At 39.9% G+C, this 16,157-nt stretch overlaps 1 protein-coding gene across 1 annotated transcript in view; it reads left to right on the top strand.

The window, feature by feature from the left end:
- Positions 1 to 8,107, top strand: part of LOC126481626 (protein sel-1 homolog 1-like) — a 94,526-nt gene extending 86,419 nt beyond the window's left edge. Inside the window, exons 9-11 of the mRNA XM_050105519.1 lie at positions 1,911 to 2,158; positions 6,172 to 6,294; positions 7,567 to 8,107. Of these exons, the coding sequence (XP_049961476.1) occupies positions 1,911 to 2,158; positions 6,172 to 6,294; positions 7,567 to 7,701 (506 nt within the window). The 3' untranslated portion in view covers positions 7,702 to 8,107. The remainder of the gene's footprint in view (positions 1 to 1,910; positions 2,159 to 6,171; positions 6,295 to 7,566) is intronic.
- The last annotated feature ends 8,050 nt before the right edge of the window (positions 8,108 to 16,157 follow it).

Below are 16,157 nucleotides of genomic sequence, written 5' to 3'. Positions count from 1 at the left end.
AAGCAGCCTTGGTACCCTTCTTGCTGGATCGTGCAAAGTGTTGCCTGTGAATTTTCTTTTATCCCATCTATCATTGCAAATCTTTGTCCTTTCAACAGGGTTTTCAATTTTGGAAATAAAAAAAAAAGTTTGCAGGGACCAGGTCTGGAGAGTACAAAGGATGAGACAGCACAGTGATTTCGTTTTTTGCACAGTAGTTATACACCAACTGGGATGAATGTGCAGGTGCGTAATTGTTATGTGAGAGCCATGAAATTTCTCACCACATTTCAAACAGTTTCATTCTCACATTTTCTTGCAGGCATCACAACACGTCCCTGTAGTACCACTGATTAACAGTTCGTGCCTGTGGCATGAATTCATGATGAACTAACCCTTCAAAATCAAAGAAAACTATCAGCATGGCTTTGACATTTGACCTGACCCGATGCGCTTTTTTTGATCTTGGAGAACCTTTCCCGACCCATTGTGAAGATTGAATCTTGATGTCAACATCACCACCATAGATCCATGTCGCATCACCAGTTATGATTCTCGTAAGGAACAGCTTGTTCTCATTTGCTTGATCCAAAAGCTCTTCACAGATTGCGAGGTGAAGGTCTTGGTGCTAACATGATGCATTCCAATATGCTGTGTCAGAATTTCATGACTTGATCTAACTGAAATGTTGCATTCTTCTGCAATCTCTCGGACAGTCAGTCTTTGATTGGCATGCACAATTTCATTATGTTCCCGCCATGAGCGTCATCAGCAGATGTCGAAGGGTGTCCTGAACGAGAGTCATCTTTAACTTCCATCTGGCTATTTTTAAACCATGTGAACCATTCATAACACTGACTACAGCTTAAGCACTCATCACCATAGGCTTCCTGCATCATTTGGTGTTTCCCTGTAAAGGTTTTCTTGAGTTTCACGCAAAATTTAATGCAGACGAATTGCTCCTCTAGCTCTTGCCATCTCATAATTCGCAAACAGTGAGACACAATGTTCTACTCAATACAGCTCTGAACAGTAACTAACAGACATACAATGATGAAAGTTCTGGCAGTTACACATAAACACAGGTGTGTGCAGGAATGCCAACTGCACCATTGGCATGAAATTACGCATTTTGTGGATTTTTTTTTTTAACAGACCTTGTATAGGGTACCTGACAGTAGAAGGTGTGTCCTGTTGCTCCATTGCAAGAGCATATGACTCTAGTATAAGTGTAACAAGAAATTATTAGAAAGCTTAGGTGACAGACAAGCGTGATGACCCTTATATTGACAAAGCCGTATGCAATCCGCCATTGTGTATCACAAAACTATATTCTTATTTGTGAAGTATGATGCTCTAAAGCCAAAGGAACTGTTAATACGTTCATTTTTTTGAAGAAAACTTAAAATACTTTTTGCAGCAGGATCATTTTGGACATTAGCATTCAGAGTGATGCGCTGCTGCAAATCTTAAGTCACGAAAAATAACTTATTTGAGGAATTGATGAAGATGAATCACATTTTAATCTTCTAAGAACTGCATGAAACTTGCAATCAGGCTCAAAGAAATTATTTTGTTAGGTTTAATTGTTCTGTTGCAGACTCGTGCTTGTGGAGCAGCACATGATATTGCAATTTTTTCTGCTGGATCTTTTGTTGTAATCTCTCATGTTGTCAAAATCTTGCCTCCACAATATACAAAATATTATTACCTCTTCTCTAGTACTTACACAAAAGAAAAGGTGGATAAACTAGGAAATATATTGTGTCCTACAGAAAGTGAGCACTGTTAAAACACTTGCACAGCAAACATTTATATGGCAGAGTTGAGTTCAAAAATGTTAGTTGCATGAATAAAAATGCTTTATTGTTTCTGAATCAAAATTTTTATGGCCATTGTTATAGTGATACGTATATTTTTTCATATTACAGGAGATGTTTCAATGTTCGTAGAGCCAGAAACATATGTACGTGCTCTAATGTATTGGGGCCGTGCAGCAGCACAAGGTTACTCAGCGGCCCAAGTAAAATTGGGGGACTATTATTATTATGGATTGGGAACACCTGTTGATTATGAAATGGCAGCCTCACATTACCAAATTGCTTCAGACCAACAACACAATGCTCAGGCGATGTTCAATTTGGGATACATGCATGAGCAAGGCCTGGGAATGCGACAAGTAAGTATTAATCTTTTTATGTCTGAACATTACCTTCACCATTTTCATTTTGTTAGAAGGCATCATACATGCTTGCTCATTCCAATCTGGTATATGGTTTTACTGTTAGTGTGGAGCAACAGTTCAATATGAACAGAACTATTAAATCTTTTCAGTATGTATCAGATGATATTTTGGTAGGAGAAGAAAATATCTTCTACAAGTTTTTTTTACGTTTACAGAATGACGAGAGGGAGTTACATGTATATTTGCTCTAAGTAATCGTATTTTTCAGATTTCTGTTCTAAATGGTATCTAGACACTTTATCATCTCATCCCCTTCCCCCTTCTCATAATCTGAACTAGTGTTCAGCGTGAAATCAATATAGCAATTGTAACCCCCTCCCCTCCTCCCTATATGTAATGATCTGTCAACACAGTGTGTCGTCTGCCCACGGTAGCTGCGTGGTCAGTGTGACAGAATGTCAATCCTAAGGGCCCGGGTTCGATTCCCAGCTGGCTCTGAGATTTTCTCCGCTAAGGGATTGAGTGTTGTGTTGTCCTAATCATCATGATTTCATCCCCATTGACACGCAAGTTGCCGAAGTGGCGTCAAATCGAAAGACTTGCACCGGGCGAACGGTCTATCTGACGGGAGGCCCTAGTCACACGACATTTTTTTAACAGTGTGTCAGTAAGATGCTTCCATAACAGATAATTATATACACTGCTCAGAAAGTTATGCAATTCCATGAAGACTTACATAGCTTGCAATTTTTTTCTTTTTTTTTTTTTAATATTGGGAACATCTTTCTCTGTTGCCCTGTACATAACATATCTTAACACACAGCCACCTGTATAATGGACATAAAAGTAAACTTGCATTCCCAGTACAATGTGTTGTCTCCAGTTTGTGAATGGAGCATGTATTGTCACTTTACTGCACATGGAAAGTTGTTTGCCGAATTGGCATACAGAACAGTGATGTTGTGTTAGCATATAGCCATTATTGTGAGTTTCAAAACATTGAAAGTTGCCCAGTTGCCTGTAGTCAATGACACTAGCTAACAACTGTTGCCTGAAAATTATGGCTCACAGATGTCCTTGGGAGAAGGCAGCAGAGAGGGTTATATTGATCCACACAGTGTGCATCTATCTCCACATGATTGATTTGACCCATCGGTGATCATTACAAACAACACTACAAACCCCAAAATACTGCAGTGTGTGAAAAATATGGGCTAGGGAACACACAGAATAGAACCTTCATCAATGGCATTAGGTTCTCTTCACCGACAAGTGCAGGATTTGTCTGATGCTTGATGATAATTACAGAAGAGTGTGGAGGTACCACTGCATGTCATGAGCATGTACTCCGTAGACAATGCAGGGACATGGGTCAGTCGTATTGTGGTCTGCTGTCATCTATGGATGTAGAACATCTCTTATCACAATCAAGAATAATTTTGAGCAGTGTACAAGGAACAGGATCAGTTAAATGGAATGGCCTGCGATCTCTTCTGCCCTGAACCCGATCACTTGTGCCAGTCAAAACTTGTAAGGCATCACTGTAGGAACCCTCCTCCCACATTATATAACATGAGCAGGGTCACCGTTTAAGGAAGGGACATGTTTGAAAAGCAACATCTCTACCTTCTTGATGGTAACCTGCCAAGGAGGATTTCAGAATGTAACAATGCAAAGGGTGGAGTAACAAGGTGTTGAATGTTGTTCATCAACAGTTTTTGATTCTACAGATGTGCACTTTCAAACAAACAGCCATTATTTTGGAATCTCCAGGTTGGAATATCAAAAATATTATGAAAACAATAGATAGCTACTCACTGAAAAGGTGACAAGTTGAGTTGCAGATAGGCACAACAAACACTTTAGGGTAAAGCCTTCTTTAGGAAAGAAAACACACACACATTCACACAAGCAAGCACACCTCACTGGAACCTCCAGACAGACTGTGACTGTCATGTAGATAGCAATCTGGAGTGGGGTGGGGAAGAGGGAGGGATAGCAGGATATGAGAGGTGGGGGAGAGAAGAGTGCTGCTTGGTGGGGTGTGCAGGGACCAGACTGCAAGGCACAGTGATGGGAGATGGGGGTAAAAGAAAGAAAGGGGAAGTGGAAAAGGAGAGAAGCAGGGAAGGGGAAGGTACAGGTGATTACAGAATGTTAAAAGGAAAGGAGTGATAGGATGAGGGGGCAGAAACTGTTAGGTGGAGGGTGGAGGGAGAGAGGGAGAGAGAGAGAGAGAGAGAGAGAGAGAGAGAGGCTTACAGTAGGTTGAGGTTGGGATAATTTTGGGAGATGAGAATGGGTTGCAGGATAACTCCCACCTGCACAGTTCAGAAAAGCTGGTGGCGAAGGAGAGGATCCAGAAGGCCTGGGTTGTGAGGCAGCCATTGAAAGTCTCACCAAAGCCTCCACAGGCAGGCACTATCCCCCAGACCTAGTCCGCAGACAGATTTCCCATACCATTTCCCCAAACACCCCCAATTTTCCCAGCACCTCCATAACCAGCTACAAAAAGAGTGCCCTCTTCATCACCCAATACCTCCCTGAACTGTAACAACTGAACCACATCCTTTGTCAGGGTTTTGGTTATCCATCATCATGCCCTGAAATTAGGGATTCCTACCGAAGACCCAGGTCAAGAATCTGCCCAATCCATCCACCCAGCTTACCCTATTCCAGTCCTGTCACATGCATATCACCATCAAAGACCAGGCCATCTGTGAAAGCAACCAAACTGAATACTAGCTCTGCTGCAACCATTGCACCACTTTTTATATTGGTATGACTACCAACCAGCTGTCCACAACAATGAAAGTCTACCACCAAACTGTGCCCTAGAGCAGAACAGATCACCCTGTGACACAACATGCAACTGAACCTATGCTAGATTTCAGTGGCTGCCTCACAACCCACACCATCTCAATCCTCTCCCCTCTCCCCCTCCAGCAGCTTTTCTGACCTGTGCACTTGGGAATTATCTTTAAAACACAGTCTCTGCTCCTGAAATTATCCTTGCCTCAACACACAGTCCCCACATCCACCACACAACATTTTGTGTCCTATCACCTCTTCTGTTTTCACAGTCCCTCGCCCTCAATATGTACTGCCCTCTGCCAATGCATCCACCCATCCTTTCCCCCTTCCCTGTCTTCTCCATTTCTGCTCACCTTTCTTTCCCTTCACACCCCACCTCTCGACACTGTGCCTGTCAATCTCTAGTCTCAGCGTGCCTCAACAGACTCACTCCCTCCCCCCTCCACCTGTACCCAGCTCTATCCCTCGCCCTTCGCTTGCTCCAGATTGCTATTCATGTGACAGTCGCATTCTGGTTGGAGGTGCCTGTGGTAGCGGTTTTTTTTTGTGTGTGTGTGTGTGTGTGTGTGTGTGTGTGTGTGTGTGTGTGTGTGTGTGTGTGTGTGTTTTCTTTGCTGAAGAATAGTTTGGCCAAAAGCTTTAATCTGTAACAGTCTTTTTGTTGTGCCTATCAGCAACTTGACTGGTCATGTTTATGATGAGTAGCAATCTATACTTTCCCTAATATTGTTGCCATTGCATTTTTATTTCACAGTAAAGTTCCTGTTTTGTCTTTGTGTTCCATAGCTTCTAAGTACCTGAAAAGGGAAGACATGAGTGCCAGAAAGCTGAAATATGACTTTGCTTTATCAATGACTAGTTTAGATAGCATTGAGTCATGCTGGGAAACTGTGGTGTGCCACTGTCATGTGCCATGGATCATTAAACACAGGCAGTATTTTTGTATCTCTCTCTGTAATTGGTATAGGTTCAGGTAAAAAAAAATTCCAATTTTATGCTGCTGTATTTTCATGAAACCTTAAAAATATTACTGATTTACAGTTGTGCAGGATGTTTCTCATCTATTTATAGAAAATATTTGTATCTTAATGTCAAGATTTGGTGGTTTCTTTAGACACATTGTGTCTTAATTAGTGGTATGATACTTCCTTTTAGACTTGTTTCGCTAATTATCCAATTCTATCTTTTCATAGGACATACACTTGGCCAAACGCTGCTACGATATGGCTGCAGAAACAAGTGCTGATGCTAAAGTTCCTGTTACACTGGCTTTAATGAAGCTTTCTATTCTCTTTGGTCTAAAATATATACGAGAGGTAAATTCTTATTAGTAATGAGCCTATGAAAATTATCAGATAGTTAATTGTTTTGTCTGTGATCAGGAAACACCATATTAAGTTGTTTAACTAATTAAGAGTGACTGTGCATTTGGGCTTGCATTTTAGATAGTCTTAGAAGTTAGATTTTTGTATCTTAAATAAGCATAAACACTGCTTTGAGTTTCATGGTCAGCACAGGTGCAGTTTCAACACACATTGTATCTTCTTTATGTATGAAGAGTTTCATTAGAGCAGTGTAAATTAGAGTCTTATCTTGTATATTGAAACATTAATTTGTTGATAAATGTGAACTAACTTTTGTCCACACGTCAAAGATAAGAGTTAATGGATGCCCAACAAATAGCACAGTCACGCCATGCAAAAAGACTAACTGTGTATCTGGCAGTGGAAGATACACAAAAGAAGTTGCCATATCAAGTCAGAATTGTAAAACAACAAAAACAAAAAAGAAAAAACTTCGTGTAGAAATGCATTGTATGGTGTTGCCGTTGCTAACTTTGGGATATGTTATCCTTACTGAGAAGTAGTCAAAGATAGAACATTAAGCATCTTACACACACATAAACTGATTGAAAAATATTCCAGTATTCAGTTAGAAGGAGCATAAGGTGCATTAACATGTGTTGAATTTTATGGCAATTTGTGGCCACAGTACTTTGCTGCCATGTGGCTGCAATACATTGCAATATCTTTTTATGACCTGGCAGTATTACTGATGGAGCGTGCTATTATGGTGATACTCTGGCTTGGGTAAACACTTGTGGTCCAGAAGTGTAATTCTGCAATTGTTGATGGGCAATAGTGGCTGGACCATATAGTCAGCAGCATGCAATTTCAATGGCCTTTGTAAATTTACCTTCAGAAACTTGATAGTCTCAATTCAGGATTTTACTTCTGAAAGTCTGGTAACATCAACTTCAAACTGTGGGCCATGGGAAAAGTCAAGAGGTAACATAGAATACAGAATTCTGTTTTAGGACTGAATATGCGAGCAGATGCTAGTTGTTAGTTCAGGTCATACTGAGAGACAGTTAAACAGGAGATGGGATGAATGCTATCCAAAATATCTCTCTCTCTCTCTCTCTCTCTCTCTCTCTCTCTCTCTCTCTCCCTCCCTCCCTCCCTCCCTCCAATCCTGACTCCCTCGGTTTTGCGCTATTGTCGACGGTTCCTAAGTTAAGAGTACAGTTTTTTCTCCACATTATTTAATATGTAGTAATAATCATGAATTTTATTTTATATTTACAGCACCACTGGCAGGACTGGTTTCTCCTTCTCAACTTGGACCAAATATTTGGTTCCAACTGGGACTTGTACCTGATAACGACTCTGGTTGGCCTTCTGGGCATTGTTGTTTACTTTCGAAGACCACAGCTACAGTAATGTGTGCCAGTCAGCAAATTTTTAAACCATTTTAATTTCCATGAAACTATTTATCAGTGTGCTGTATGTAGTAAGGGGTGTTGATGCAAAAACTTTGCTGTACCTGCATAACTGAAGCTGACTGTTGTGATGTGCTCCTTATGTGATAAATTGTCAACTGTAAAAATTGATTGAATGGGCAAAAATAGGTTTCAACAGTTTGTGATTGTGATGAATAGACTAAAATACAAGATTTCATAAATTTTATATTTTTCACTCATTTATTGGTGAATTTCAGTCTTACATGCCAAATTACTGTTTATTTTTTCTGTATAAAGACTGTGTTTGGAATCAGTTTCATTGCCAATAAATGATGTACACATTACTAATAAACTCAGGTCTCCAGGACTTGTGGTGCAATTCATAATAGATTGTATTGGAAGTTTTCTCTTTGTAGTAATTCTTGTTATACATTAGTAGTGCAATCTATATTTACCCACAATATACCCATACACCATAATTCCCACACATCCAAAAATTTCTTTTTGATGTTTTTACTTCCTCTTATGCAATGTCATATTCTCTCTTGACTGTAGCCTTCTTGTATAGTATCAGTAGTCTTCTTATAGACTAAACATCCATTTTTATCACAAGTCTAACAGCTGTTGAAGTGACATCATTTGAGTGGATTGCCTGTTCTAAAAGAACTAAGAAAGAAAGTGAATTACTCAGTCCTGCAGCATTCACAAATTTGTTGCCATTCATAGCATTGGCAATAATATTAAACTCCATTGACATTTTATCACTGTATCCACAAACAAAAGTGGAATAAAACATCATTTTGTACATTTCTGAATTATATGTAGATTCTGCATTGTAGGAGGAGAATGATGATGTGAAAGTGACATCAGATGTAATAAGGGAAAGCTGTGTCCATCCACTGCTCAATGTATCATGCATTTGTAACCAGATATTTCTGCAGTAAGCAAAGCTAGAAGAGTTGATTGTTCTTAACAGTGTGTATTAAATGAATTCTTGAATACTCACAGTAGGTTACACATCTTTAATTGGCCACCATATATAAATTTCAATGAAATATGTGAAAAATTTGTGTAAATCAATAACACCTTACCAGGCAGTGAATCATTGGTCACAAAAAATTCAACCTTAAGTGTTTGGATCATAGGGAAATTACACAGAATAGAAAAATAAAGGATAATATCTGTAAGAGCTGGAAGGATACAAAAGTCGCTTGGAGATTACCACAGGTCCAGTGCAGGAGTTAAAAATATCATTCCACTTACAGCTGCGGTTGGTTCAGGAGAGCCTTTAGACCAATTTGAATCTCCAATTTTTTTTTAGTCAGACAGTAAGACAAAGAAAAATGTTGCGAACTTGGGTTTATGTATCCTTGCTTCAGTAGATACCACTTTGGCAGCAGGTAAATAATCTCTTCTCTGATAGCTCAGCATGTGAGTTGCGCATTCCACATTATGATGATTATAAATGAATGTCAACGAAAAATTTAATTAACTGCAATACAGCATTCTACGGATCGAGCGTGAAATGCCCGATCCCTTAATCGGGCAGGCAGGTTAGAAAATTTAAGAAGGGAAATGGATAGGTTAAAGTTAAATATAGTGGGAATTAGTGAAGTTCGTGGCAGGAGGAACAAGACTTCTGGTAAGGTGACTACAGGGTTATAAATACAAAATCAAATAGGGGCAATGCAGGAGTAGGTTTAATAATGAATAAAAAAATAGGAGTGCAGGTAAGCTACTACAAACAGCATAATGAACGCATTATTGTGGCCAAGATAGACACTAAGCCCATTCCTCCCACAGTAGTACAAGTTTATATGCCAACTACTCTGCAGATGATGAAGAGATTGATAAAATGTATGATGAGATAAAAGAAATTATTCAGATAGTGAAGGGAGACAAAAATTTAATGGTCATGGGTCGCTGGAATTCCATAGTAGGGAAAGGAAGAGATGGAAACATAGTAGGTGAATATGGAATTGCGGTAAGAAATGAAAGAGGAAGCCGCCTGGTAGAATTTTGCAAAGAGCATAGCTAACATTAGGTTCAAGAATCATGAAAGATGGTTGTATACATGGAAAAGGTCTGGGGATACTAGGTGGTTTCAGATAGATTATATAATGATAAGACAGATCTAGGAACCAGGTTTTAAATTGTAAGACATTTCCAGGGGCAGATGTGGATTCTGACCACTCTCTATGGGTTATGAACCGTAGATTAAAACTGAAGAAACTGCAAAAAGGTGGGAATTTAAGGAGATGGGACCTGGATGAACTGAAAGAGCCAGAGGTTGTAGAGTGAATCAGGGAGAGCATTAGGGAATGATTGATAGGAATGGGGAAAAGAAATACAGTAGAAGAAGAATGGGTAGCTTTGAGGGAGGAAATAGTGAAGGCAGCAGAGGATCAAGTAGGTAAAAAGGCGAGGGCCAGTAGAAATCCTTGGGTAACAGAAGATATATTGAATTTAATCGATGAAAGGAGAAAATATAAAAATGCAGTAAATGAAGCAGGGCAAAAGGAAAACAAACGTCTCAAAAATGAGATTGACAGGAAGTGCAAAATGGCTAATTAGGGATGGCTAGAGGACAAATGTAACGATGTACAGGGTCCGGCATAAAAAACTCCCCGATTACAAAGTAACGTGCAGCGGACAGTAGAAGGAGCAGAGTGGTGGGGGGCGCGTCGTTAAGTAGCTGCCTACGTGCCGTTTTCAGTGTACGCCATGGCGTGGTCTGGTGAACATCGTGCCTTCGTAGTGGAAGATTTTATTCAAAATGGCGAATCGCCTATTAATACTCAACGTGCTTTTCGCGTTCGCTTTGCGCTCGGACGACGGGACCCTGTTCCCGATAAGAAAACAATTTATTCTTGGGTTGCTAACTTTCGTGAGACAGGTTCCGCATTAAAAAGGAAACCACCTGGACGACCACGGACTGCAACAGGCCCTGGAAATGTTGATGCAGTTAGAGCTTCAGTTCAACAATCTCCTCGACGATCCGCTAAAAAGCATGCGGCAGCATTACGGATATCTGATCGAAGTGTGAGTAGAATCTTGCATCGAGATCTTAAAATGCATCCTTACAAAATTGTAACTACGCAGGAACTGAGTGAACGAGACTGTGGTGTCCGTGTAAGTTTGTGCCAAGACCTTCTTCGGAACATTCGTCCCAACGATATTGTGATTTTTTTCTGATGAAGCACACTTTCACCTTGCCGGAACAGTGAACAGCCAAAATTGCAGGTACTGGTGTGAACACAATCCCCAAGAACTTCATCAACGACCACTTCATAGCCCTAAAGTAACAGTATGGTGTGCTGTTTACAATTCCGGAGTGATCGGTCCTTACTTTTTCGAAGAAAATGACAGGAATTTAACCGTCAACAGTGAACACTATTGTGCCACGCTCCGCGACTTTCTCCAACCGCAACTAAGGGAGCTTTTTGGTGAAATAGAGAACGTGTGGTTCCAGCAAGATGGTGCTGCTGCCCACACAGCGCGGCAGTCACTGGCATTGGTGAAGGAAATGTTTCCTGGACATGTGATCTCGTTGCGTGGAGACATTGGCTGGCCCCCACGATCGCCGGACTTAACGCCCTGTGATTTCTTTCTTTGGGGCTATTTAAAAGCAAAAGTTTATGAACAACGTCCACAATCTTTACGAGCCCTGAAAGAAGCAATTACACAAGAGGTTGAAGCTATTCCACCTGAAATGACTCAAAGAGTAATGAATAACTTCAGGGAAAGACTCAAACAGTGTGTCGACAGTGCAGGAAGCCATTTAAGGAATGTTTTATTTAAAAAGTAAGACCATAAGAGTATTTTCTAAAATGGCATAATATGTACTTTTATTTAGTATAAATAAAATTGTTCTACCTTATTTGGTTTTGTTTTTATTAGCTTTCCTTAAAGGGGAGGTTTTTCTGCCGGACCTTAAGCATATATCACTAGGGGTAAGATAGATACTACCTACAGGAAAATGAGAGAGACCTTTGGAGAAATGAGAACCGCTTGTATGAATGCCAACAGCAGAAAGGCAGGAGAAGTATATAGAGGGTCTATACAAGGGCGATGTACTTGAGGACAATATTATGGAAATGGAAGAGGATGTAGATGAATATGAAATGCGAGATATGATACTGCGTGAAGAGTTTGACAGAGCACTGAATGATCTAAGTCGAAACAAGGTAGCGGGAGTAGACACCGTTCCATTAGAACTACTGATAGCCATGGGAGAGCCAGCCCTGACAAAACTCTATCATCTGGTGAGCAAGATGTATGAGACATTCGAAATACCCTCAGACTTCAAGAATATAACTATTCCAATCCCAAAGAAAGCAGGTGTGGACAGATGTGACAATTACCGAACTATCAGTTTAATAAGTCATGGCTGCAAAATACTAACGCGAATTCTTTACAGACGCATGGAAAAACTGATAGAAGCCGACCTCGGGGAAGATCAGTTTGGATTCTGTAGAAATGTTGGAACACGTGAGGCAATACTGACCCTATGACTTATCTTAGAAGATAGATTAAGGAAAGGCAAACCTACGTTTCTAGCATTTGTAGACATACAGAAAGCTTTTGACAATGTTGACTGGAATACTCTCTTTCCAATTCTGAAGGTGGCAGGGGTAAAATACAGGGCGTGAAAGGCTATTTACAATTTGTACAGGAACCAGATGGCAGTCATAAGAGTCAAGGGACATGAAAGGGAAGCAGTGGTTGGGAAGGGAGAGAGACAGGGTTGTAGCCTATCCCCGATGTTATTCAATCTGTATATTGAGCAAGCAGTAAAGGAAACAAAAGAAAAATTCGGAGTAGGTATTAAAATCCACGGAGAAAAAATAAAAACTTTGAGGTTTGCCAATGACATTGTAATTCTATCAGAGACAGCAAAGACCTGGAAGAGCAGTTGAATGGAATGGACAGTGTCTTGAAAAGAGGATATAAGATGAACATCAACAAAAGCAAAATGAGGATAATGGAATGTAGTCGAATTAAATTGGGTGATGCTGAGGGAATTAGATTAGGAAATGAAACGCTTAAAGTAGTAAATGAGTTTTGCTATTTGGGGAGCAAAATATCTGATGATGGTTGAAGATATAAAATATAGACTGGCAATGGAATAGAAAGTGATTCAGAGGAAGAGAAATTTGTTAACATAGAGTATAGATTTATGTGTCAGGAAGTCTTTTCTGAAAGTAATTGTATGGAGTGTAGCCATGTATGGAAGTGAAACGTGGATGATAAATAGTTTGGACAAGAAGAGAATAGAAGCTTTCAAAATGTGGTGCTACAGAAGAATGCTGAAGATTGAATGGGTAGATCACATAACTAATGAGGAGGTATTGAATAGAATTGGGGAGAAGATAAATTTGTTTTTTTCTAGTCAATTACAGAATAATAATTAGTTTCACATGTTTTTTACTTATTTTACCTCCCCCATCCCCCACAAGCTGTGGTCTTACCTGCAGTTGGATAGATTGCTTGCCTTAATGACACAGTTACACCATAGGTGCAAACACAAAGGAGGGTTAAGTAGTTACAAGGGCAATAGTCTGGATTATTGACTGATTTAGCCTTGTAATATTAGCCAACATGGTTTTGCTATGTTGGTGTTGCAGATTGCTGAAAGCAAGGGGAAAACTACAGCTGCTACAATTCCCAAGGATATGAAGCTCAAATGTGTCGTTTAATAATGATTGCATTCTTCTGGTTAACATATAAGGGCTACTCAGAGATTAGGGAACATTTCCATCTGATGAAGCTAGGCATGCATTGATTGCGTATATTTTGGTATTTGTATGCTCAGCACCTCAGTCGGCATCCATCTGTGACAGCAGGAACGTCTCTGCGCATCTGTTTTTTTTTTTTTTTTTTATATTCGAATTTGAAATGTGGGCTGCAATCGAAAATCCCACCAGTTGTGAGGTGCAGTCTGTGATACGGTTTTGGTTGGCAAAAAACCTAAAACCTATAGAAACTTATCATGAACTGTGCGAAGTGTATGGAAACAACATAATGAGTGAATGTTCCGTCTCGAAATGGTGCATACGGTTTAAAACTGGCCGAATCAACGTTCATGATGAAGAGAAGAGTGGACGCCTGAGCATTATGACTGACGATCTTGTCGCTAAAGTTGATGAAACGATTTGTGAAATCCGTTGCTTCACAATAACGGAGTTTTCGCTTTCTTTTCCACAAGTTTCACTGACTTTGTTGTTTGAAAGTGTCACTCAAAAGGTAGGCTACCAAAAATTTTGTGCACTATGGGTGCCCAAAATACTAACAGAGCACTATAAATAACAGTGAATGGGGGCAGCGTTGACATTTCTGGAGGCCTACCACAAACATGGTGATTCATTACTGGATCAAATCGTAACAGGTGTCGAGATTTGGGTGAAACATGTCAATTGCGAGACAAAATTACAGTCCATGGAGCGGGGGCACACAAGGTCTCCCCAAAAACTAAGAAAATTTTTGCAAACCTTGTCAGCAAGGAAGTTGGTGGTGGCAGCGTTTTGGGATAGGCAAGGTGTGCTGCTTATTGATTTTCTCGAACGTGGAGCAACCATAAATTCTGCCCGGTACTGTCAAACTTTGCACAGCCTTAGAAGAGCAGTTCAGAACAAAAGCTGAGGAAAGCTGACGTCCAAAATTTTGTTTTTGCACGACAATGCCCGACCTCACACGGAAAACCGCACTAAAGAACTCCTGCATTCATTCAAATGGGATCCACCCTATAGCTCCGATCTTGTACCAAGCAACTTCCACTTGTTTCCCAGAATGAAGAACTGGCTTGCAACACAGCACCTTGATGACGACGCGGAACTCCAGGTGGGCGTGACTCACTGGCTGAAGTCTCAGGTGGCAGAATTTTACGACAAAGGTCTTTCAAAGCTTGTCCACCACTGTAAGTGCCTCAGTGCGTTTGGTGTCTGTGCAAAAGTAATATGTCAGTCACTCTTTCAGTTGTATATAATAAAATGTATTTCTTGTTCTTAGTTTTTGTTGATGCCAAAACATTCCCTACTTTCTGAATAGCCCTCGTGTACCAAAGGTAAAATAGTTTCCCATAAAGATTTCCCAGCAGGGATTCTTCAGGAAGATGATGTCATTGGGAGAAACGAAACACATTCAATAGGTCATAGCATGGAGTAAGTACCTTGTAGATAATCTAAAAAGGGAAATAGATAGGCTGAAGTTAGATACAGTGGAAATTAGTGAAGTAGTACTGTTGCAGGAAGAATAGGACTTATAGTCAGGCGAGCATAGCATTATCAACATAAAATGAAATTGGGGGGGGGAATGAATCTTGAAATTCCATGGACAACGCAGCCAAGACACACACACACACACAAGGCTGGAACTCACTGCAGTAGTGGAAACTATACACCAAAATTAAAATGGAAGAAATTGCACAAACGTAGAAAACAATTGCTGGGACCCAGATAAATTGAAAGATCTAGAGGTTGTACAGTTTCAAAGGGAGCAGTGGGCAACAATTTAGTGAAAAAGATGAAATAGTGAAGACAGTAGAGGATAAAAAAGCAAGGCCCAGTAAAAGTACTTGGCTAACACACAAGATGTTTAATATAATTCACAAAAGATGAAAATGGGAAAATGCTGCAAATGAAGCAGGCAAAATGAATTACAAATGTTTAAAACAGGAGACTGACAGAAAGTGCAGAACAGTAAAGCTGGAATGGCTAGAGGAGAAATGCCAAGTTGTTGAAACATGACTGACTGTGGACAGGTAGTTGCTGCATGTAGGAATAATAAACTTCTGGAGAAAAGAGAAGCAGCTTTCCAAATGTGAATAGTAAGAGCTAAGATTACAAGCCAATACCAAGCAAAGAAGAAAGAGTGAAAATGAGGAAGGGATATATAGAGGGCAATACAAAATAAATAAGCTTGAAGGCAATATTATTATGGAAAGGAAAGAGGAAATAGATTAAAATAAGAGAGGAGATACAATACTGTGAAAAGAATTTGAAAGATCTTAGTTATAACAATGTTCCTAGAGTAGCTGGCATTCCCTCACAATTATTGGGATCCTTAGGAGACCAAGCCATGACAAAACTATTCCATCCTGTATGCAACATACATGAAATAGGTGGACTAATATCAAACTTAAGGAAGAATGTAATAATTATACTGAATCATCAGTTTAATAAGTCATGACTGCAAAATACTAACATGAATATTTAGAAGGTGACAATTATTGAACTATATGAAATGAAATTGTCGTAACTTCTGAACAGTTTGAGTCAGGATGCTCAAACTGCATGGTTGGTCACAGGGCATGATGGGAAATAGTATGTGCATATGCAAGCGCCTTGTTGTTGGCTATTTGCACATGAAAATGGCAAAATTGGCACATGTGGGGGACTGAGAATCTGCATTTCGCAATTGAGAAGTCTCTTCACCCTC

Source organism: Schistocerca serialis, chromosome 1 (assembly GCF_023864345.2).
Source record: "Schistocerca serialis cubense isolate TAMUIC-IGC-003099 chromosome 1, iqSchSeri2.2, whole genome shotgun sequence".
Taxonomy (NCBI): domain Eukaryota; kingdom Metazoa; phylum Arthropoda; class Insecta; order Orthoptera; family Acrididae; genus Schistocerca; species Schistocerca serialis.
The sequence above is the reverse complement of the archived record's forward strand: the minus strand, read 5'-3'. Positions and strand labels throughout refer to the sequence as shown.